The sequence below is a fragment of the Echiichthys vipera genome, assembly GCF_963691815.1.
Source record: "Echiichthys vipera genome assembly, chromosome: 6".
Taxonomy (NCBI): Eukaryota; Metazoa; Chordata; class Actinopteri; order Perciformes; family Trachinidae; genus Echiichthys; species Echiichthys vipera.
In genome coordinates, this window is record NC_139831.1 from 14,766,634 (window position 1) to 14,790,851 (window position 24,218).

Consider the following 24,218-nt stretch of genomic DNA (forward strand, 5'->3'; position numbering starts at 1 on the left):
ATTTGTGACCTCTGGGACCAGTACTGTGCTGCATCTGTCACTAGCAAGCACCACATGTCTGTGTCAAATGGCAAAAAGGTATGCAGTGCAGCCAGCCTGCCGTGTAATAAAGGAGGTAGGCCTACTATATGTGCGTGGCATCACTGTCACAGAAGCATTTGTAGACCTCTTCAGTCTCCTGGCTTATCTGCAGAACATATACCATGCCATACTGTATTGAGGTTGTATTGAAATTGTAAAATGTAATATGTGTACAATTTTGATGGCCACACATAGAATACTGTATGAATAAATGTGATTGGATTCACATGTATAGCTTTAATTTCACAGAAAAATACTCACATTCTATATTATGTTATTAAAGAGACTGCTTCAAAAGTTCTTTTCCATGACATATTCAAACCTTTTTCCTAGCATAAGGCAGATATCCTTTATAATAAATGTTCAATACATCATTCATTCATTGTCTGTCTCTCAGGCAATGATCTTCCTATAATGGTTCCTGAGGTTGAGGTGATCCTCAGCGGAATCACTAACAATGTCTAGCCTACATGTTTGATAGTATCTCTCTTGTCACACTATATCCACAGCAAGGGTTAATATAATCAAAAATTCAGGGGGAAATTCATGAAGGAATATATAATCTTATCCTCCCTCTCAGCCGGCTTGCCATGCTCATACATCTGCATCAGACGCACCACACCTCCATGTGGAACAAATCAATAATATTCCATTTCTAACCAAATTCCTCTTTTTGAATGGTGGAATCCAATCTTCATGGACTCACTAACAAATTGGATATCTTGACAGTTGCATTAGAAAAAGAAACAGAGACACAGAGATGACATGGGTGGTTCTGAAACAAAATATACGGTGCATATTGTGTGTAAAAATTGCATATAATTTCGTTCTTAATTCTCTCAAAGTGCAAATGAGTTCTATATATTTCCCTCCCTATATTTCTCTCTCTCTCTCTCTCTCTTTCTCTCTCTTGCTGGCTATCCTTTCCTCTAGCTTGCCACACTATATCTCCCTCCTACATCCAGCTAAACCAATCAGGGATTTAAGGGCCTCACTTCCAATCAATTACCACCCAAATCAGTGCAGAGGCCTTTGATATAGAATAATTTGTCAAATCAGTGCAGATGGCTGGGGGCAGGTACCCCTGTGCCATAGGCCACATCCACGTGGAAATCTCTGTTCAGGTTGAGCTCTCCCGATGCTCCGCAACCCATTAATGGGAAGCCATTGTGTGCTTCAGGACTGATGTCCAGCTGCCTGCTCCACTAGATTGCAAATGTATAAGCATCTTAGCCTCTTGTTGGATAATATCAGGGTCAAGGGTGTACCATAATAATACAGACTAATTTTAAGGTAGACGAAATGTGGATTTTTACAGATCCTACCTGAAGTTTTCATATGGACTGCACAAAAGCTCGAGGAAATGTACCAACGTATATTTCTAAAGTGTTGCATTATGACATTAGACCCGTTTTAACAAAATATACCTTGCGTGCATAGGTCAATGTGAATGTGAAGCACAATGCTAGAATAGAAATTCTCAGTACATTTATCAAATTGTTTCTCGTCAATGCTGAAGTGAAAACAAGCTGGTTAAATTAATATTATTAACTCGAAATGCAACTACAGTGGGGTGATTTTATAAAGTTAGGATACAGTGAAAGAAAATAATTAAATAAATATGTAAGCACACAAAACTATAGTGGAAACTTAAGCTCAAGAGCTGACAGTAAGTGCTGTCAGAGGAAGAGGTAAACTATAAAGTAAATGTGTATGAATTAAATTATTCAAACTATAACCAATGAAATGCAACTGCACTGACCTGAATAAATAGACACTCATTATGATACAATCACCATGGAACAAGGAAAGATATAATAATGCAATACAAATTATGCAAATGATGATGGCAGATGTAACATAAATTAAAAATATATAAATGATAGCATCAACTGTACCATGAGAAGATGGGAATTTTTCATCTCGTATCATGCCAACTTTAGTGGATTATAACATATAAGGTACAGAATGAATCCGCAGATGCTCCAGTTTGAAATGAGACCAAACATTTCTATGGATGGCAGTTTTTGAGCCACGACAGAGGCCAAAATGTGGCTTGGTAAGGCTTGTTTTTTAGCCTAGCCAAGGGGTAGGCAATTCCGGTCCTGGAGAGCCACTGTCTTGCATGTTTTAGGTTTCTCTCTGCTCTAACACACCCGATTCTAATGATTTGTTCGTTATCAAGCAGCTGATGCTTGTCGCAGTTTGATTATTGTTAGACTCAGTTGTGTTAGGGTAGGGATAAACCTAAAACATGCAGGACAGTGGCTCTCCAGGACCGGAATTGCCCACCCCTGGCCTAGCCGATTGCAAGAAATACCTTTCGCTAGTGAAGTGAAGTGATCTCTTGTGACTGGTTAAGAGGTGATGATGTTAAACAAAGCTGTCAATAAAGGTTTTTTAAAAATTGTCATATATGGGCAAAAAATATTAGGCTGACAGTCCAGTAGTACGCAAGGTTAGCTGCGGCTAGGCACACAAACACATCCACACACAGGACCGAATGCATGATCCCCTTGACCCTTACACCTGGCAGAGATTAAAAAAAAAAAAAAGTTGTATCGATGATATTAATGTGAAATAATGAAGTAAAGAAAACAAGACCTGTTATGCTTTTCCTTATTTTCTGTCATATATACAGAACTGGTCAAAAGTTTGGACTTGTTTACCCATTCAAGTGAATGCGAAAGCGTGTCCAAATTTTTGACTGGTACTGTATATAAAGCTACAATGTCAGATTTTTATATTAAACAATATACAAACGTCAGAATATTTTAAATTGTAGAAGGATAATGGAACTCCGTACATTTGTTTAAAGTTTTTACCATAAAATCCAAAAGCAAATTCATCTAAGTGAAGGAAATACGTAGTGTGCACTACAGTAGTGCACATTTCACTGACTGCAGTCACAAAAGGTTAAAATACAAACAGAGAGTGTAGTCCTTGTACCTGTAAGGCAATTTATTTGGGTTCTTGTTTTTTGACACATGTAACATACAGGTCCCATTCCTCTTATGGACTGAATATGTGTCAGCTACCCAGATTTCAGTGAAAAAAAAGGCATTGTATCATTCAGTCAGCTTTTTTAGCTTTGTGTGGCAGGGCCTGTTCTACAAATTTGTTTGCCTTGGTGTTGCTGCTCTGGCTCAGCAGATGCATGTTTTTGTGTCTTGGGCTATTTGCATATTTATATGGCCTTCTCGTCTTGACCAGGTTAAGCTTTGCTTTACTATAGCGACTTTTAAAAACCATACGGTTTGTAATTTCATATGATCTGTCATGCTTGTGTTGGATTTTGGCAGATCTCCGATATTCCATTCGACAGGGACTTATGCTACGGAGAGAGGCCAAACATCATTCATCCGAACACAATGCCCACATTTTCCATGACACAGTCAGCAAAATATATCAATAACAATCGGAATTGACTATACTGAGTCTCCAGCCATGATTACTTCTTGGTTAAAAGCTTATTGAAAGGTTGCTGCTGAGCTATTTACCTCATAAACAGAAGGCTGAAGGTGAAGGCTTAAATTTTGTAGTGAACTGTACAGAACCATTTGAACCACCAACAGATTGAACCTATGATCAAAGTGAAGACAGTCAGAAGCAGATCTGAGTGACAGGTTGTGAACAGTAATAAGATTACTTGTCATACAAACTGAAGTGCACTAGAAAAACAGTCAGCAAACTACAGCACAGCTTGCCTCCTTCTTGAGAACTGCTGAAGCAAACAACTTCACACTCACACACCATCCTTTGGCCCGGAGCAATCCACCTGCCATGACACAGTTGTGTCCCCTAGCAATGCTAGAATATACACATCATTTGCTAACAGCTAGCTATTTGGGACCAGGTTATTTCTAGGAACAAAAGCGTTAATTTCTAAAATTACATTGCTGATGCAAGAAATGTTTGATACAATGTAACATCTCTTGAGAGCAAGCTGTACCCAGCATGCCATTCGGCGGTGTAAAAGTTAATAGGGAATAACACTCAACACACAACAAAATGTGTACATAACTTGGATTTTACAGCACCTTTCAATGAACGAAATGACACTTTACATACATGATTGGACATACAACGGAACAGTCAAACACACAAAGAACACATCTCGGTGCCAAAGGCCTAGGTGAATAGGAATGTTTTGAGAGCAGATTTGAAGGTTGAGGGTGAATCACTATGTGCCATTGATCTCAAGAGCTCACTCACGACATGGACAAGGACAGACACATTAGTTGTTCTTTAATTTTGATCTCCACTGTATCCTACATATATCCTTAAAGTCAGTCCAGTTCTAAACCCCATAGACAATCTCAGGAAAATCCTTGGCAACAAAGTAATGACTAAGACCGTGGAAGAGGAATGGACCAATATCAAACCAGAGCAGTGTGATAAAGTGATGTACTGTGGGAGCAGATGGGCTGAAGTCATTCAAAGCAAAGGCCTCTACACATAGAAGAAATTGTTTAAATCTTCTCTCCTGATAGTTATTCTTATTTTGCTCACTGCATTTTTTCACAAAAGATTTTGTTAAATTACCTTGGTTATTTAAAAAAACGTGCTAGTACAGCAGTGCTATAGCCACAGCTGATATTCTATCAGATTCTGAACAAAAAAAAAAAACAGTATTTCAGAACAAATCAAGGATTAATAATTTGTTCTCACATTTTTCTCTCTCTCTCTATATATATATATATTTTTTTTTTTTATTATTATTTTTTCATATTTGCTCTTGAGTTACCAGCCAACCATAACAGAATACATAGACAGACAGGACATCCCGGACTGAAACTTAAAGAATGCAACTACATTAGTTTTCACTGACTTTGATTTTCTCGGCCAGGTTGTTGTCATGTAATTGTTTGTCATTAGAAGAAAACTGTATAGTTAAATTTCCATGTTTAATGACTCAAATGACGCCTTTGAGGCTTCATTAGTTTGCACAGTGGTGCAGCCCAAACTAGATTGTCTAAGAAAGCGATCTAAAAAGTTAAAGCAAACAAAACTTCTGTCCTCAGGTGACCTGGCCTGTCAAAGTGGTAATAAAGTAAACAAGAAAAAAGGAAGCATGAAGAAATATATAACTTTAACCTTTGAAATGTAGAAGCTTAAATTATACATAAAACATTAATCACAAAACACTCAAGAATCACAGTTTTGGTCTGAGTTATAAAGTAGCATATTTTAATGATTTTATTCATGAGCAAAGTATTATTCAATACCTTCATGTTTCAGTGATGTATCCTGGCCTCTTATTTTTCCCTCCTGCCATTTTTTTATCAGTGCAGTGCTGTGGGATGACATAGATACCGGACCTAAGTTCTTTGTGCAAAAAGAGACGTAGTTCTCTGTAGTGTTTGATACACATTCTTTTCTGTATCAAACACTACAGAGTCTGTCTTCAGATCAACACAGCACAAATCTGTCTCTGGCAGACAGAATAAAGGTCGTCCAAATTAGAAGTGAAAAATAAATCATGAAAAAACTCCCAAGGAGACAATGACCGCAAGCATACTAACTGAGACGACCTCCATGGCCGGTTAATATCTGCAAACGCATTCTACCCAAAGCCATATTTTTAGCAGCAATCAACATAATAATCAGCAAGCTGCATTCACAGATAGCCTGGCTGTGTCGTTGGTTCTCCAATTTTACAATGTATAGTTGTCATACAAGCAACACTTTCACTGTAGGTGCTAATCATACTGAATCTTTAATTCATGCTAATATGTCAAATGTGTCCATGAATACACTCAACTCATGTTTTATGAACTGAAGAGATTAGACATGTCTTATTTATAACTAATACATACTAATATGTTTAGTTAAATGAACTAAAACATATGGTATCTTGTCAAAATACCCAGCTACACCATGAGAGATGCCTCAGTGCCCCATTATCTTTTGTTTGCTTTATTCAGTGCACTGCAGTTTGTGCATCTTTGCCAAAAAACTACAATAGTGACTGTCGCATCCCAATTGTGCACCAACCGTAAATAATCTCTGAAATGCCTTATATAAGTTCAGACAGAAAGGTAAATCAAAAAACATATGGAATTATAAGGGGAAATTTCAGTTTGTAAATTATTGCAAGCGTGCGAGCTCTCTAGGCAAAAATGTGCTGCATTGCTCAGGATATTTTTCTCACCCTCTGTCTTTGCATATTTCACACTGGCGTAGTCTTTGGAGATGTAACTCATACTGAGAGAATTTGACTCTGCATGATAAAAAGCATATATGGGAGAGGAAAAAAAAAAACATAACCAGCAGATGACCTTATTACGCTCAGTGTGTACCATGCACTAGCAATATTGCCTTTATTTGTCATTATTACCACCCGCTATTACTGTGAGTGGGAGGAATATCAATTGTTCAAAGAAGGCTTCTGACTAAATGTTAAGGAGCCCCCCTGTCATGTGAGACACATCCCCACTGTTCTGAGTGGGCAGATATGGTTGTGTTTTACTACTTATGGATATTCAGTGGAAGAGTACTGAGCGGGTCTTGCTGTAATAAGGCATTTACCAATGCAGAGTAGCACTGTGCACTGTGAGAACATATGTTAATGAACTTGGCTGTGGCCAGAGAAACAGCAAGAGGTTTAGGGAAATAAAGCACATGGGACTGGCCTCCTGGAGCACACATTTCCCTTTTACTAAGATATTATTATGACTGGTGCTCAGTGGTGGGAGATGAGGAGAAATTACCCTGGCAGTGAAGAGAAGTTTGTTTTGGTGATGGTGATGGACCCCAATTGGGTAAGGCAGGCTGGGAAGTGAGAAAGAGCTCTGTACTCAGAGGCTTTTGAATTACATCAATGGTGCATTTTTAACTGACTGCACTGCCAGAAAAACTGACATCAACATATTTGAGGAAGATATGCATGGAGCAAATGGGGATATGACTGTGAGCCTTGTCTGTGCTTTATTAATGTTTTACCAAGTCTTTGCCACTGGCTTGGCATGAAGGGTTGTCTGTGTTCCCTCTCAAGAGATGACAGTTACAGTACATATTGGAAAGAAGTTCAATAAAATGTATGCTCCTCATAGAAGTCACCATTAGGGAACATGGAATGGAAAACAATGCCTTGCCCCAGAATTCAATTTACTGCCTTTTTAGTTTGTAAATTAAAATGCGTAACTTCCAACAACTTCTAACGATATGAAGATGTGTAGAGCTTGGCTTAGCTTGGCTTTCATATTCATATGGATTACCTGAGAAAATATTCATGAACTTGGCATGTCTCACCCGAGACAGTGAGACCGAGAAGAGAGAGTGCATTTTCCTAAATATTGAGTATGTTGTCCGTAAATATTTTATCAGTAGCAGAAAAGTCAAAGTAGGCTAGTGCATTGAATGTTACAGAAACTTCAGCAGCATTGTGTGTTTTTCCTGTGTATGCAGTCGTCTTCTTTAAACAGTCATGTCTTTTGCCTGCTTTACCGTCGTTCTGTGGTATTTAAGCTATATTTAACTTATCTAGGAAGTTATGTGCTATGAGAAACATTCTCTACATTTAGTCATGGCTATTGTGATTGCTGCTTGTGAAGTGGAATAACATAATAAAGGCTATATGATTATTTATTCATCTACTTGGGCATTTCAAATATGGATTTCTTTATTCTGACATAGACAGATAACAGAGATATTTTTTTCACTTGCAACCCACAGCAAATGGTTGTACATATAGTCCAGATGCATATAATCCAGATTTGATATCTTATGATAAAAAATGATGTGTGTGTGTGTGATCACACTACTGGAAATAGCAACAAACGCAGTCTTTTTGAAGTGAGACCAGTCAACACTTAAGCAGAGCAAAGGCTATTATTCTTAGAGGCATTAATAAAGTATTATCACTGCTGGTTCACAGTTGTTTAAATTGTTAATATTTAACAAGCTTCTTTGTGAGATCCTCTTGCTTGTGGTGATATGTGAGGATTTGAAACCCATACATTTATCTGAATGCCATTACAGTTAACCAGTCAACACATTCTCATCTACGGGTTGATATGATGTATTACAAAAGTTTAAGCACAACAATTTGTATGATATCTTACAAAATAAGACATTTTATTTAATGCTGTAAAAACGGTGAATAGTAAGTTATGTGACAGTGGAGTTCAGGCAACAAAATGACATTGTAAAGATTATTAAAACATATTTGGCTTAGTACTTAGTTCTTAGTACTGGGGACATGAACACCAATCCTCCAGGTGTCCTACGTTTAAGGACCCATCAACCACCCAAACAGTCCTTGCCACGAGGGTTTTGGCATTGTTATAATATGTCACCTGATTTCCTTCTATGCTCTGGACGTAAATTCTACAGTAATGCAATGTGGATTAAATACAAATTACAGTGCATGACTTTTGGTATATGTACGAACAGTCAATCAGAACAGGCTTTACCATTTGGCTCTCAATTGTGCTTTTAAATTAAAGTCAGAAGCAACTCCCAGTATCATCACTGTGTCTCTGTGTTTGTCAGTGAATGACAATGATTCTGTCTCTATGCTTCAACCATGAGCCTGTTATACAAGGTCTCATTGCACATCACATTCTATGGACAATGCCTCTGCCAGTTTCAATGAAGGAAACTGTCATGTGTTTCAGTGGGAGAGAGATCAAATGAATTGAACAATTCATGTTACTAACAAGTCTTGATAAACTGAAGTTTTGACACATCAAGGGGCTGTCCATTGTCTTTGCCACCATGTTCCCTCTTCGACAGTACACTTAGTGGCCACTTTATTACACGCACCTCCTCGTTAATGCAGCTCACTCCTCCAGACAGTGAGTCAAGCCTTTGTGACTCACTATGCAGGCAGACAGATCATGCATATGAGGTTGATAGGTTCACTTTCTGTCCAGCTGAAAAGGATAGGCTCCACACACGTGTCACAGATATCTTCAGTGTGTCCTATTTCATTCAAGTCATATACTGCGTCAGATTACTGATTCTGATGCTAAGTGTCCTAATGAGTCAAAGCAATGCTGCACTTTTATATAGGTGCGACATTGTGCATACTATGACACATGGAGGGAGACCGTTGGACTTAACATATTGTAGAAACTTCAGTAGGCACATTATCTCACAAAACTCAATCTGTTAGAGTGACGAAACACTAACTTAACCTTAGCTCTAACTAACTCTTGTCTCTCATGTTCGGATTCAACATCAGAGGATATTGTTGAGGTTAATGGACTAATGGGGCAAGGGATGTTTTCTTTGCAGAATTAGGACCATAAATATCAAGTGTTCTTCAAGCTACAGCATACCTAAATGTGCTCTTCGCGAAATACTGAAAAGCAGTCTGGTGTTGCCTCCACACCCCCAATACATAAAGTGACTACGCTTTATCACGGCCACTAACATATTCGGGGTTCGGACCATCCATCATAACACAGGGAGGGAGAGTGCCTTCATTATCTGCTCAGGATACCATTACTCCACTATATATTTAAACACAAAATCAAAAACTTATGAATAATACTTAAAAAGACTATTGACCAAAACCATGAAAACCTCTGTTAGAAAAGAGTTTTTTTTGTAATGGTACGGAAGTTAATGGCAACCATCAAACCCATTGGAAGCTCTCTTTGACAGTTTGGATGTAAGGCTATAGCTGGCATGCTATTAACAAACAAGAGGATAATGAAGTCAAGTCAAGGTATAGTAGGTGGGCTGTGCTAATGGAGGGGGTGAATCTATGAACAAAGTATGCTTTTGTGGAGAGTCAACAGGTGCTGACTTGTCGCCCCACACATACATCCCCAATGACAATGGATGTTTCTCTATCCAGTGTTTTTACAGAAATCAATAGGCATGAATATTCTGATGCATGCTGTATGTTACCCATACCAACAAGGAGGCTTGAATGCTAATGGCAACATGAACTGACTAGTTCTTAAGCATTTCTGTAAAACAATATCATTTAAAAAATATAACCCTGATATCTGCCAAATGTGGCTAATATAGCTGCTAGCAATAAGCCAGAACTATATACGGATGTTGCACAAAAGTACAGTAATAGTAGTATGGAATATTGTATATCATACTGCACATATGTAAGATAAACACACTAAAAGTAAACCGCTAGCATGTTAAAACTATTTGAAAATTAAAAAGTTAAAAAACGTTGTATTACTTTAGTCGATCTGGTGATCTAGGGTGTAATTCTACATGCCTGCATCTCTGCAATGCAATGAATCTGTAGAAGACAAAAATGGGCTTGAATGAAAGCAGAAAAATGCCTTATGTCTGCAGTACTTGGTGTACTTGTGATATTTTTGCTTCTATAAATACAGCCAACATTGTTGCTGACCAGGTGCTACTCTTCATATTGACAGTGAGCTGTGTTGTGGGTTTTTTTCAAGGCGAATTTCTTGCAGGATAATGTGTCATTGTCTGAAGATGGTTCCAGGAAATTACTTTACTTTACTCCAATGGCCTGCACAGTCCCCAGATCACAGCCTAATAAAACACTTTTGGGATGAGGTAAAGTGGGACTTTCACTGAATTCGTACCACTGAAAAATACAACAGCTAGGCTGTCAAGTCAGTACTCAAATGAAATGCTGTTCTGAGGGTTGAAGACTACCACACACAGTCATACCAAGGTGTATCTAATAAAATTGTCAATGAGTGTATTAACAACACTGGCAAAGGACTTCAGTCAAAGACCGCCGGCTGAAATATTCCTTCCCTTCCTTGGCTTCTTAGCACAGACACCATGACATCTGGAATTTGCATAGTAGTAAAGATCAATGTAGCTCTTGGAGGCTGGTGTGAGACTTATTCAAAACAGCTCCCCTTTTTTCCCTAATGTAGTCTTGAGCAAAAGGGGTTGAGCAGGCAGTGAGTGATGTGGGTAAAAGCAAGCAAGATACTTCCTCAGCCAGAGTCAACCTCAAAGAGCATTTTGTCATGTATCTTCACTTGGTAAAGTACCTGCAACCTTCTCCACATCACTGCTGAATCAAGCTCTGATGCAGAGTATTTGATGCTGTTTGATATCAGCTGAGATGTGAAACAAGTGACGGAAGAGTAAAGAAGCACGTCTCTGAGACTGGCATAGCAATTTATTTTTGTTGTTTTTTTCTTCTTCTAGCACATGAGGGATTTTTAGTAAGCGATAATTATTAAATTAGATGTCACCGCGTTATGAAGGATGTCCTTCAAACCACGCCTGATTTCAAGGGACAGCTTGACAAAACTCACTTTGAATTTGGTTGAAAGCATGTCTAATTGAATTTTGATACGTAATTAAATCAAGCAATAAATCAGCCCAGATCCCACTGCAACTGACAATTCAACACTCCTGAGCACCACAAGCTAATTATGATGAAGTTATTATCTCAGCCAAAGGGAGTACTCTGAATGGCTCCTTCCACATCATGTAGAATCTTTTCAACTAGAATGTGCTCAACCTTGAGGAAAGGGCATCTCTCATATTACGGATCCAGAAGATCCTATAAATGTCTATCGCTTCGTTGGGAATGTATCCATGTTGAAACATTGTCCCACTTTAAAGCAGGTGATTACTTAAAGGCAGTCTCCTTGTAATATTTTTGACTCACTTGTACACAAACACATTGATGGGCCAAGCCAGAAATGATCTGATGTGTTGTAAGTCAGCAATTACAGCTCGTAGTAATTTCTCCCAATAATCCCCTGATGTGTAGGAAGTGGCTATATTGATTTAACATGGATTAGGAGCATCATCCTCATCATCTGGTTCACAGTCTCATGGTTAATCAATTACACTCCCCTGCAATTTAAGTATGCTTTAGATGCCACACACTAAGCATGTAATCTCATGACATAAGGTATTAAATAAAGTCTAATTATAACTTTGCAGCTATGTGTCATATCATACTATAATACCTTCCCTAAGAAGACAAATTAGTGTGGCAGTAAAAGGGTGTAAAACAAAATTTAGAAGTTAGTTATGTCCGTCACATGATCCTTGTTCACAGAAATAAATAAAGCGTGTTTAATGATTATGACCTGCTTGTAGCTGAGAAACCTTTTACAAAAACATAAAGAAATGAAAAAAAGGCATAATTCTCAACTCCCCAGACAACCATACCAGATCTAGCTGGTATGGTTTTCGTAAATGAATCCTGCAACAATTACCGGGGTAGCCTCCTTCTGCATAATTTGATGAGCAAAGAGAAAATTGATGAACTTTTTTAATTATTACGCCGCTTGGGATTCTGACACAGCCACCACAGAGAGGGGAAGGGTCCGCCACTACAGCTGCTAGGGAGATTTTTTTCCCTCCCTTTGCCTCTTTTCCTCTTCCTGCCTCTGCTTTTTTTTAATTCACCCAATTTGTCGGTCCAATTGAAACAGCAAAAGGTTAGAGTGTGGAGTAATTAACAGCAGCTAGCCTAATGAAATCAGGAGGGGCCGTTACCCTGGGAGAATCAATACCTTGCTAAGAGTGAAGCAACACAGGAGATTGTCCAGGGGAAACACAAATATACGGACCACTTAATAATAATAATAAGCTGATGAAAAGGCAACATGTCCACTTGTAAATCAAAATTGGTTCGAACACACTGTGACATTATTGCTGTCTAGTAATTGTGTTAAAGGAAAGTTGCACACTCAAGAAGCAGGATTTACATCACTCTGTGGTTTGCTGAGAGGGTTTCCCTTTATTGAACGCCAATAAGTACATCAATACACTTTGGACAACTAAACACCAATGCAGAGGGAAATGGGGATTCTATTTATCTAAGGCTACACTTAAGTATATTGAAGACTTTATTAGCCCCTTTTGATGAGGAGGTGTTTTGTTTGCAACAGTTTTATCACTCTGTCTAAGACATGCTGTGTTTGCCAGAAATATAAGGGATGTAAACTTGAACTCTGCCCACTGTTTCTTGGCTGAGACATCCATGTCTCATGTGCCTGCACACATGAGCAGATGGCGCGCACGTCCAAGTTTTCCACTGTGAATATTTGTATTATGTGTGCATATGTCTGCGTGTGTGTGACTGTGACACGGCCACCTGACAAAGCTGTCGTTTTCCCTCTATTGATGAATTCGGCCACATCCATCTTATCCATTGGGGATAACCTCTTGGTGCAGGCCACTTGCTTTTCTCCCACCCTCTCTAAACAGCTTAAGTCGCAGACTTAGATGTTTCTGGTATACCGAGCAGTCCTGACAATTCCTGCTTGGTCATTATTTTCACAGACCTCATACAGCGAGACTAGCTGAATTGAACAACAGCACGCTGTGGTGAGCCTCACCAATAAACCCCTGAGTGAGAGTCACAACAAATGTAAAATCCGCAAGGGCAGGCTTTGGCAGCAGAGACTGTGGCTAGCTAGCATGATTCCTGTCTCTTTGCCTCGCTCTGTGCTTCTCCCCACCTTCAAAGGTATTTACACTACGAAGTATACTGTAATGTGGAAGGCTGAGACGAGAGCAGCAGATCTCATTAGTGTTAAACCATTAAGAGCATGTGGACCCCAGGGATGAGGGGTTTTAAGGCTTTCAGTGTAGCTTGAAGCAATCACATCATACACTCTTTAAAAAATATTTTTCACAAACTGCAGCGAAGCGTCTTGAGGCGCCATTTTTTTCAAACTTTGAACTTATTGCTAATGGATGTAACTCTAAAAAGCTTTATACTGTGATGCTGTCCTATTACTGACAGAGAAAAGAAGTCAGTCAATATAGTTAGGGCCTACGAAAATGGTTAAACGCTGGGTTTCATTTTCTACAAGATTATGATATAGTGGAATATATCCTTGTAAAGCTGACTGATCATTTTGGTATTTTGAATTTAGTAATTGCTGAAAATGAGCACAAGGAATATGAAGTTGACAGACCTCTGTGTCATCAAGCTTACAGAGGTCAAGAGAAAATATCATCAAATTAATTCACTATGTGTTTAAAGATGCCAGTCTGGAAACACAGACACCCATTTTGAAAGTTATCACTCCATTAAATGGGCGTTATCACTGGTTATCAGTCTCACACAGTAGATATAAGTTAGAAGGGGTCTGCTATACCTACTAGTACAGTACTGTATGTTCAGAAGACCATTATCATCTATTCGCAGGGTAGTGGTCGGTGTTGCTTCTATAACACATTCCTGGCAAGGTTTCCCAATGTTTCACATGGAAAAAAAAGTCTAGTAAGTTATTAACAAAAAATTCTTCCTCCGCCAAGCAGTTAATCCACAGAGATATGCAGCAGAAAGTTGCTATATGTGACACAGACACAAACACGGCGAAGTAAATCCGTGCCGCAGTCTCAAGACTCTCAACTGTGTGGTTACAAAGTATATAACATGGCATCAAACGCAGCTCATAATCATAATCAAGAACAGGAAGTGTCAGTTTTCATTACATGTGTTTTGAATTTTTTTCCGGCTATAGCATGAAAAAAAAATTGGCATAATGCTGCCATAAAGGTCGCCATACTAACAACTGGTAACCAAAGTTACTGCATTACCACATAAATAATCAAATCAGTTTAGGTTGAGAGAGAGAACTTACCTGAGACTCCCTGTTTCTCACTGTCTGTGCCCGCCAATCTGGCTGTGTGCCACTTGTTGTCTCCTGCTCTGCAGCATAACAACAAATAGCAGCATTTACATATTAGCATATTTCACTTATTTCTTGTGGACCATTTTTATTATAAATTTCATTCTTTGAGATAATAGGCTATAGGGTTCTTACTTACGTTTGGTGCACCATTATTATTGGCTGGCTGGCCAAACACACACACACACACACACACACACACACACACACACACACACACACACACACACACACACACACACACACACACACACACACACACACACACACACACACACACACACACACACACACACATTTTCAGTAGGAGATGGACTTCATATATTATCTTCTATCATTCTATAGACCTCTTCAACAGAATTCCATTGTTAGGCAACATCCTTGGTCCTTGTTAACTTCCTGTCAGCTGATGTCATTTACATTCACTGCAACAGTAATCAAACTTGTATGTTTATGTTTACAACTTTAAAAAAAGTCTATAATGGGTTTCAATGTCGGCTAGACAGTGAGGGTAACCATACAGTTCACCTTGGCTGGTTGACTGATGTTAACAATGCTGTAGCTAGCTAGCTAGCGGAGCAAAAACGTAAGATAACTGTTAGAATTGTAACAGCGTAGTGTAAGACAGTGACCTGTACTTTAATGCTGCAACAAAGACTGCCTGGTGCCTTTAAAAGCAACAGGCGGACAAATGATGAACATTCACTGAAGTACCAGGTTGTGCAGTGAAAGTATGTGAGCATACAGCCAAACCCACCTGAGCAGCAGTCATGCTAAGGTGCTCTGTGTGCCTTGCTGCCCTGTCAGTGGGAGATGTCGCTGTCTCTGTGTGTCACAGGAGTGTAGCATGCGTGAGTAGCGGAAACAGGGAATGGATTTCAGGTGTGTAAGTGAGCAGCACGTGGAAGTCGAGGCTGTAGCTAAAACACGGTAGGCTACAGAGTTTCATGTATGAGGGCATTCCTCAAGCAGAATGGATTTAACTGAAGGTGAAGATGTGATGAATTAGAGACGCGGGTAAAAAAATCAATAATATCAATAGTCCCATCCACAATGGTTTCGATGCCCATGTGCTCTTTGTACTACGTTATTTTATTAATTTTTTTACCTTTCATTTATTAACCAACAGTGACAACAATCGAACATCGTGGTAGACATAAAGCATATTCCTTTGGTTGGATTGGAATACTTTACTTAAGAAGTTCAGAGTATGACATCAACACCACTGATCAAGTAGCTAACTAACCAGATAGAGTCCATGGGCAACCCAGTTTTCCAAAAATAAGGATTTGTGTTTCTATAATATGTCTCTATTGTTGTTCCAGCAGCAAAATTCTTCCCCTAAGAGACAGATATCTTTGAAGCCATACATTTTGTTTTTTATATACATTTCCTATGAAGGCATTTAAATTCAAAGAACATGTAGTATCCTTGTTTTGTTAAACATACAGTGTAGATCAAAATTAGAGAACAAAGTGATTTATTCTGAAATATTGTTATTTCTTATTCTTCAGAATTTGATAGAATATCCGCTGTGGCAATACCTCTACTGTCCTGGAATGTTTTTTTTAAACAAGCAAGGCACTTCAAAAAAAACCTTTATTTTGAGAAAAAAGCAGTGAGCAAAATCCGAGAACACTTTCAGATACCTCCCAGTTAATGGTGTTAATCTGGCACCTGGTGACAATTTACTTAATTGTTGGACACACCCTATTTATCTGGCAGCTCTCCTGGTTACTTTGCAAGAAGGCAAGCTGTTCTAATGTGACTGAAAAGTCCAGTTGAAGGCCAAAGGGATGACCCTCTCAGCCATCAGAGAGAGGTTGGGCATTCCACGTCTGTGATTTCAAGAATACTGAAACTTTACAAGGACACAGATTAATTTAAGTCCCTCAAACAGGCCGGTTGTCCACGTAAAACAATTGAACAAGAGGACAGTATTATGCAAATACTCTCAATGGGGAATCGGTTCAACGCTGCAGCTAGAGTTACTCGCCAGCTCAGTCTTGAACAGGGGCAAGGATCTGTCTCGCCCCGCAGTGTCTTGCGTTTAAGACTTTTTGGACTGAAAGCCCACTCTGTAGTGACCTCTCATCAGCAGAAAGAATAAAAAGGCGAGACTAGATCAAACCAGAGTAGTGTGAGAAACTAGTGATGTCCTGTGGGCGCAGATGTGCTGAAGTCATTCAAAGCAAAGGCCTCTACACTTCCTATTAATTTCTGAATCCTATACCCCTAAGAAAACATTGTTTATATCTTCTCTTCTGACACAATAGTTACTGTCCTCTTATATTGCTCACCGTGTTTTTCACAAAATAAAGGTTTTTGTTGATGTGCCTTGGTTATTTAAAAAACATGCATCAGTGGGAAAGCCAAAGCTGATATTGAACAATAAAAAAACAACAGATTTCAAAATAAATCAAGGATTAATACTCTAATTTTGATCTCCTCTGTAATTTCAGTGTAGGTGACTCTCACAGGAATATTACAATGTATGAAGTATTACAGTTTTTGAGAATGAGCAGCTCAATAATTATTGTTTAAACAGAGCGCAGAGTAGAAAATGTCTTAACTGTACCAACGGCGAAAGAAAGCTGCAAAGCATCCTTTAAGAAAAAAGTAGTATTGTCAGCCAGCTGACTAATGATGATTTCTTTTCCAGCTATTGTGATATCTTCCAAGGGGCTGAGCTTAATGAAATCGGAGAGTAACTGAGCACAAATCAGGAACAAGAATGGCGAGATGGAACAGCTCTGTTTGACAATGCAATTTAAGTAAAATCTAGAAGAGGTGCCTGCATACAATTTGACTGAACAGATTGCATTTTTATACATGGTTTTAACAGCAGCACAAAAATAAGAGCCAAAGCCAAACTGTTTCAAGGCCTGAAATATAATGTTGTGTTCGACTTACGCAAATGACTTACAGATATCTATAAACAATGTAAAACTGTCATATCATCTCATATCTATGGTAGTTATAACAACTGATAACCCATACTTTGTAGGTGAAAGTTTTTTTGGGGGTAAAATTCAATTCTATTAGTTTCACTTATAGTGGCTGCCATCTGAGTTTCTGTGCTTTTTAACTGAACTTGGAAGAGATAAATAAGAGTGTCACGTCATGAACCGAACATTAGCTGAGACGACGCTGCGTTCTGAACTAGTTTGGTCTGGGCGTTTTGAATCAGAAGAATCAGAATCAGAATCAGCTTTCTTCGCCGTGTATGTGCAAACATACAAGGAATTTGACTCCGGATTTTTTCTCTTCTCTGTGCACGCAATACACAAAAATGCAAAAATCAGAGAAAAATACAAAATAAAAATAAAGTATTTACCAAAAAAGATCAGATAAAAGATATAAATATACATATACACATGTTTAATGCAAATATACATGCAATGGCAGGGGGATTATGGGGAGATCAGCTAAGGCTCTAGAACTACACCTAACCTGGAGTGAGCTGGTAAGGGTGAAAATTGGATAGAAATAAACACAGGTGGACTGTTTCAACAACCTGCAGCTGAGGTGGGTTAGCTCACACAGCTCACACGGCTGTTGGATTTGCAGTTAGCACGTTCCCCAGACAAGGCCCCACCACCGCTGATTTCTGCTCTTACTAGCGATGAGCTTTGTCTTGTTACCTCAGTGCAGTTTAGGTTGTTGATAGAGACAACGATTTGCGGGTCTTTATGAGCTGTATGGTGTCAAGCTGTAGTGTGGTGTGAGTAGCATCTTCAAAAGCTAGCATCTCCGTTATGTGGGCACTCAGTCCAGCTCCTCACACCTGCTATACTCTGACAGTGGCATCTTTTAACCACACTCCCAACAATCACTTAAATGAAAACCAGCCCAAAAAGAAAATTAAAGAAAGAAGAAATAGAGTAAGTCTAACATATCTCCTAACATCTCCAAGAATTGGCAACACACAAGATTACTTCTTAAATGATCAATTGCGCTTATTTTAGCAACCCAATAGTTTTGTATAATATTATATTATATAACTGAGCTTTGATGCTTAGATGCATGTAGAGTGACAAATAAAGCACTCTGTGGACTGATGTTCTAGTATAGAAATCTTGATAAATTTTGATTCATTTTATATTACAAATGTAAACATAAATGTACTGAAGTGATCTACTAGCGTACAAAAGCTGTTATATATATATATTCTCTTTTTTAGATCCCTGGTATGAACGAAGTGGACTCATTGTTTTTCTCATGCACACCACAGGCTTTCACCGTAGATGTAATATTAGCTACCCTCCAGTCACCTACGCACAGCTGGAATGCACTACCTACCTTCTGTCTCTGCCTTTTGATTATAACCATGTCCTTCTACCTCTGTGCCAACCTGCTATGCCATAGCTCAGACCCTCACTGGAAAAGATGGTTTATTTCAGCACTTCCACGTCTCCACTTCATACTGTAACTGTGAAACTCAAAGACTGCACTGTAGTCAGAATGTGCTTTACACATTTTATTTACGTAGATTGTCTGAATGCATGCCATACAATGCTACAATGTGTACTTTATGTCCCTTTCATTCCTATCTACATTCATTTATTCATTGTGCAGCCAGTGTCTCAAAATTGGGATTCATTTGGATATAGAAACAGAGCACAATAAGGTCTGGTGTTTTTAATCAATTATTTATCCAATATTTTAATGATCAGAGTGCCTGGGGTGATCAAAGGCTCGGTTAGAACTCCACTGCCTTTGCTCGCTAAGACACCCCTCTGTACTTTGATGTGGTTCACCAACAAATGCACTTATCTTAAGCATATCTCTCTCCCTGGCTTGCATGTGGGTGCTTTGAAACCAGGAGTTTGAGAGGCGTACATATAGAGAGAGGGTCACTGACCAATCCATACTGAGTAGGACAAAAAAGAGAAAACTCATACATTTATGGTGATCAGCAATCAGTTGTACAACTACTATTTTGAATGTCGTCTAAGTATGAGACAAGCATAGGTCACCTTCTCAGATCCCTCGTGTAAATTATCATACATTTAATTGGTTGGCAAGGTCTCTAACTTGAAGTATGTGTCACGAGAAGCTGAATAAAACATTACTTGGAGAAGAAACAACTGCTTGATGGCAGCCTCAAGTAAAATTCTGCTTTAAATGACCAGTCAGTCGATGCAAATGAGCAACTCCTCAAAAAGATCTGTCAAATGTTGGTGAGCTTGAATATGCAAAAAAGATTTTATACACAGTATGTATATATATATATGATTTTAAAATTACAATTTTAAAAAAAGTAAAGTTGAAACGTCTTGCCTTCCATATCAATTATTTATTAAGGTAGTGGTAAAGCATGTTCCAGCCATAATGGCAGTCTGATGTATTGAATGTACAGTCAGAATTAGACTTACCAGCTATCTAAGTTTATATATATTTATACATTACCTATGTTGCCATATGCAGAACTGTCATTTCATTCTGCCTATATCCATTTTTTTTTTACAAACATTTCCCACTTATGCACGATTCATGCTAAATGAAAATGATCTTGACAACCTCAAATGCTTTATCAATCGATCATGTTTTTCTGTTTTTGTAATTTTCCCTATTGGTTATTCTTAATGTGTATGATTACAGTGCTTCTTTGATCATACATAGACATACTTTACAAATGGACCTCTAGATTTATGCAGAGGCCTGATAGCAGGGCAGTTCAGCCAGCAACAAAAAAAGCTGTCAGTCAAAAAAAGTTTACTGAGCTGACTTTCAAACATACCTCACTCTTTATGCCTCCATATGTCATAATATTGTTCTACGTTAAACCTGCAGTCATTTATAGTAAAGAAAAGCCACCAGCTGGCACCCAGGAGAGAAGCATCTCGGTTTTTTATTTATTTATTCTTTGTGTGTGTGTGTGTGTGTGTGTGTGTGTGTGTGGGGGGGGGGGGGGGGGGGGGCAGCACAGCAGGCTGTAACATTGACTTATAACTTTATATGAATATCTTTCCAAAACTGTTGCCTATTTACACATGAAGTAAACAAAGTAACTTTGTCATTCATTAAGAGTCATGTTTTTCTCCACCTGGCGAATGTAAGTCAGGACTTCTTTTGCTGAAAATAGCCCTTCTAATGTAACATGTTTGAGGTTGGACACATAGACTGCATGGCTGTAGTCTCCCTGACACCCATTGGTTTCTAAAGAGCCATTGTGAAGCTCAGTGTGGACAGCTTCTGCATTCGCAAACTTGCAGATGCCTGACTAACTTCCAGCTATTTTAAAAATGGGCAAATAGGTGCGTGGAGGGTGGATGGAGCTTAGGTGGCTCGAACGAAACCTACAGCCTATGTTAGCCACCTGTGATGGCATCCACCTGCCACTCAAGTCATGTCCTTAATTATGCGGAATTTCTTTACTTTCTTTACTTTTGTGTACCAGGCTGTAAACATGTTTATTTCTAATGTAAATTTGGGCATTCTACCATGGGAGTTTATGGTGAGTGGCTATTCGAGGAACTGCAGTTTTTGACACTGTGTTGGCTTCATTTTTCAGCCCCGGAGGTTGCCACTTATTGGATATGACATGAAGTTATTATTGCTCAGTAACAACACTGAAAAACGAAGATAGAGCAAAGCAGTGCCATAATGGATATAAGCGCTAAAAATGATAATCCCAAAAATATATATATATTTAATCTGAATCTTGAAACTGTGTGAAACAGAACAGACAAAACTCCTGGTGACACATTGTTGATATCATTCACCCAACACATTGCTAGTGCAGTCAGCAGATTTCAGTATGCATGACTTTAGTTTGACTACACCTCATGGCAATACAATTGAATGGTTTGCTTTGTAAATGTCTCCTTCACTCATTATGAATACTCTACAATACAATTATTTTACTGTGCCAGGCAGTTATTTGTCAGAAGTTTGGACACCTTACTTTTTAATTTAGTTTAGTTGTCCACCATGAAGCTCCATTTTGTTTTTGATGAATAGCTTTGGGAGTACTGCTCTATCGCTCAGTCAGTAGCAGCATCCCTTGGTGAGCAGGATAATGCGTTGACATGAACTTGTTTCCTGTTCATTGTTTTACCGTTCCACCCCAGCAGTCCTCTCTTCTTCTCCCCTCACTGCCAGATTGCTTCTATTTTCTTTGCAAATCAAGTCATGTACTCAGATTATTATACACAGTACAAAGAAAACAAAATTGGTGATTAAAAATTAAATACTCTTATCTCTCTGTGAGTTATCTCAGTCCCCAGAGAGAGGATGCTATTTCGTAGGCTTGTGGGTGTCTTTTGTTCCCAATTTAGAAGCTTGTCGCTGTTTATTGTTAATTTTTGATGCTTCCCTTGATATTCTGTTCACTTTCCTCCCTGACATGTGGAGGAAACATCTTTATCAAAGTGTCAGTTGTATGGCGTGTGTTGTCAGGATGTCAGGTTTGCCCTATTCTTTATATTTCTGGGAGAGAGGGGTCTGCAGCCCAGGTAGTTGGTGTGCCAACTGAGCGTGGAAATGTGTACAAAAGGAAGAAATCAATACATATCCTAAATCTCAATTCCAACTTAAAAAAAACAAACATCAGGTTGTCGATTGTGAACTCTAACTGACTTTTAGAAGACTGGAAAGTTGCACCAGTGCACTTTTCCTTGTTGGCTCTACACATCCATTCTATATCAAATCCTCTATAGAGATAAAGTCAGACTGATTTGAAATGAAACGTTCTTCTGTCTTTGCAGGAGGCCTGTCAACTTGGCAAGATAACCTCTGTGAATGTAAGTCTGTTCTCTCCTCTTTCTTGCATGTGCATTTCCATAAGCATAACATATTATATTGCCGTATTTTACACAAGTTACACCTACAATAAATGTGCATGTATCCTATTGGCAGAATAATGTGTCACTGAATTTCAATAATGTATATGATGGTGACTTTGAATTGTTTAACATGAACAATTGCATTTTTAAAAATGGAATCACATTTTGAATTTTTTTGTTTAACTTGAATAATTGCATCGGAAAACTTAATCTAAATGACATATGAATTGAGTTTATTAATTGGAACTGATTTGCACTACTAAATATATGAAATTGAATTCAGTTTCTCCCAAACTACATTTATCAGACCACAAATGAGACAAGAATGTTCCCTCTCCCTCACTGCCTGCCGCTAGCCTACTTCGCCGGAAGGAGAGGGGACACCAGCTCCAGAGACGGACCTTCACTTTGCTGCTGTAGCAACTCACAGGAGGCTTGCTGGGTCTAACCTGTGTAACGGCAGCAACAGAACGTTTTTGGAATTTATTGTAATTCTTTTCCAAACTAATACATTAAAATTTCAAACTATGCTATTCAGATTCGGTTTTCCAGTGGGGTTATTCAAGTTAAACAGTCAAATCCTAATGATGTGATTTAAATTCAGATTTTTAGTTTTTAAATGCAATTATTCAAGTTGAGCTATTCAAGTTCAAATATACATGATTCAAATTCAAATTCTAGTGACATATTTCTGCCCATAGGTCTCCCGTATCATAGAATAGAAATACTTTCTGACCCCTGGGGGGTAATTTTGTGAATAATTATTTTATTGATTTATTGATTTATTTGACAGGGACAATGCAAAAAACAAAACAAAAAACATACAAACAAACAAACATTTTAACTGGTTACAATGACATAAAACAGATGTGTTGCAATAAAGATTACATTTTCATACATTTGACATGGTGTAAATAATGTGAAAAATACTTCTTCCCTTAAAAATACATACAGTTGCCATTTGAAAACCTCAAAACCACAGTTTAATATTAGTGTTTTCACTTCAGGGAAATTGTTCTGAGTTATAGTTGAACTGTCAAGGTTAAAAAACCCTTGTAAAAAGGCCATTTTTAATCAAAAAGATTGAATATTCTGGAGATGCAAGATTTTCATCCAATAGCAATGATAGATCTATTCATCTTGTTCATGACTCAAAGTATTATTTTTTAAATATTTCCATAAAATTGCTTTGTTACTGTCATGTCATTCTTGTCTTGTCAAAATGAGGTTTTCTTCAAACCATGTTGTATTTTATAATACTTGCTGAAATGTGTTCTTCTCAGACATCATTTTTTTCTATTAGGAACATTAAGAACAGCCTCTTCTCACCCATTAAAATACATTTCTATAATAAGAGTAGCAGCTGTACTGTAAAATTTTACTGAGAGTGACATGAAAATGTCTTTCACTTGTCTGTGCTATTGCTTGTTTAAGTGAAATATTCAACTCAGCTCAATGGCATTTCACACTTCTGTTAACATTAAACCAAAATGTGTCGTGGCATCTGACTGTCAAACGCAGTTTTTTCTTTTCAGTGTTTCAATTACAATATACTCTCCTAAAGTAGCAGTTCCTGTCTGCACACTACAAGAGCGGGACTATCAGAGTTACCCCTCTTCGAGCTTTTTAAATTTCAGCTAAGAATATACACCACAACCTGTTTGGATGAGCAGTCCCGAAACTTCGGACTTCCCATGGCACTCAAACGCAGCATGAGGAACTTAATTGGACATAGCGACGGATGACAGGCAGCAAACTTGTGAAATCA

At 38.3% G+C, this 24,218-nt stretch overlaps 1 protein-coding gene across 1 annotated transcript in view; it reads left to right on the forward strand.

Moving 5' to 3' along the window:
- Window positions 1-24,218, forward strand: part of pcdh11 (protocadherin 11) — a gene marked incomplete at both ends in the record, with an annotated part of 126,960 nt that overhangs the window by 54,201 nt on the left and 48,541 nt on the right. Inside the window, one exon of the mRNA XM_083915831.1 lies at window positions 22,373-22,408. Within this exon, the coding sequence (XP_083771957.1) occupies window positions 22,373-22,408 (36 nt within the window). The remainder of the gene's footprint in view (window positions 1-22,372; window positions 22,409-24,218) is intronic.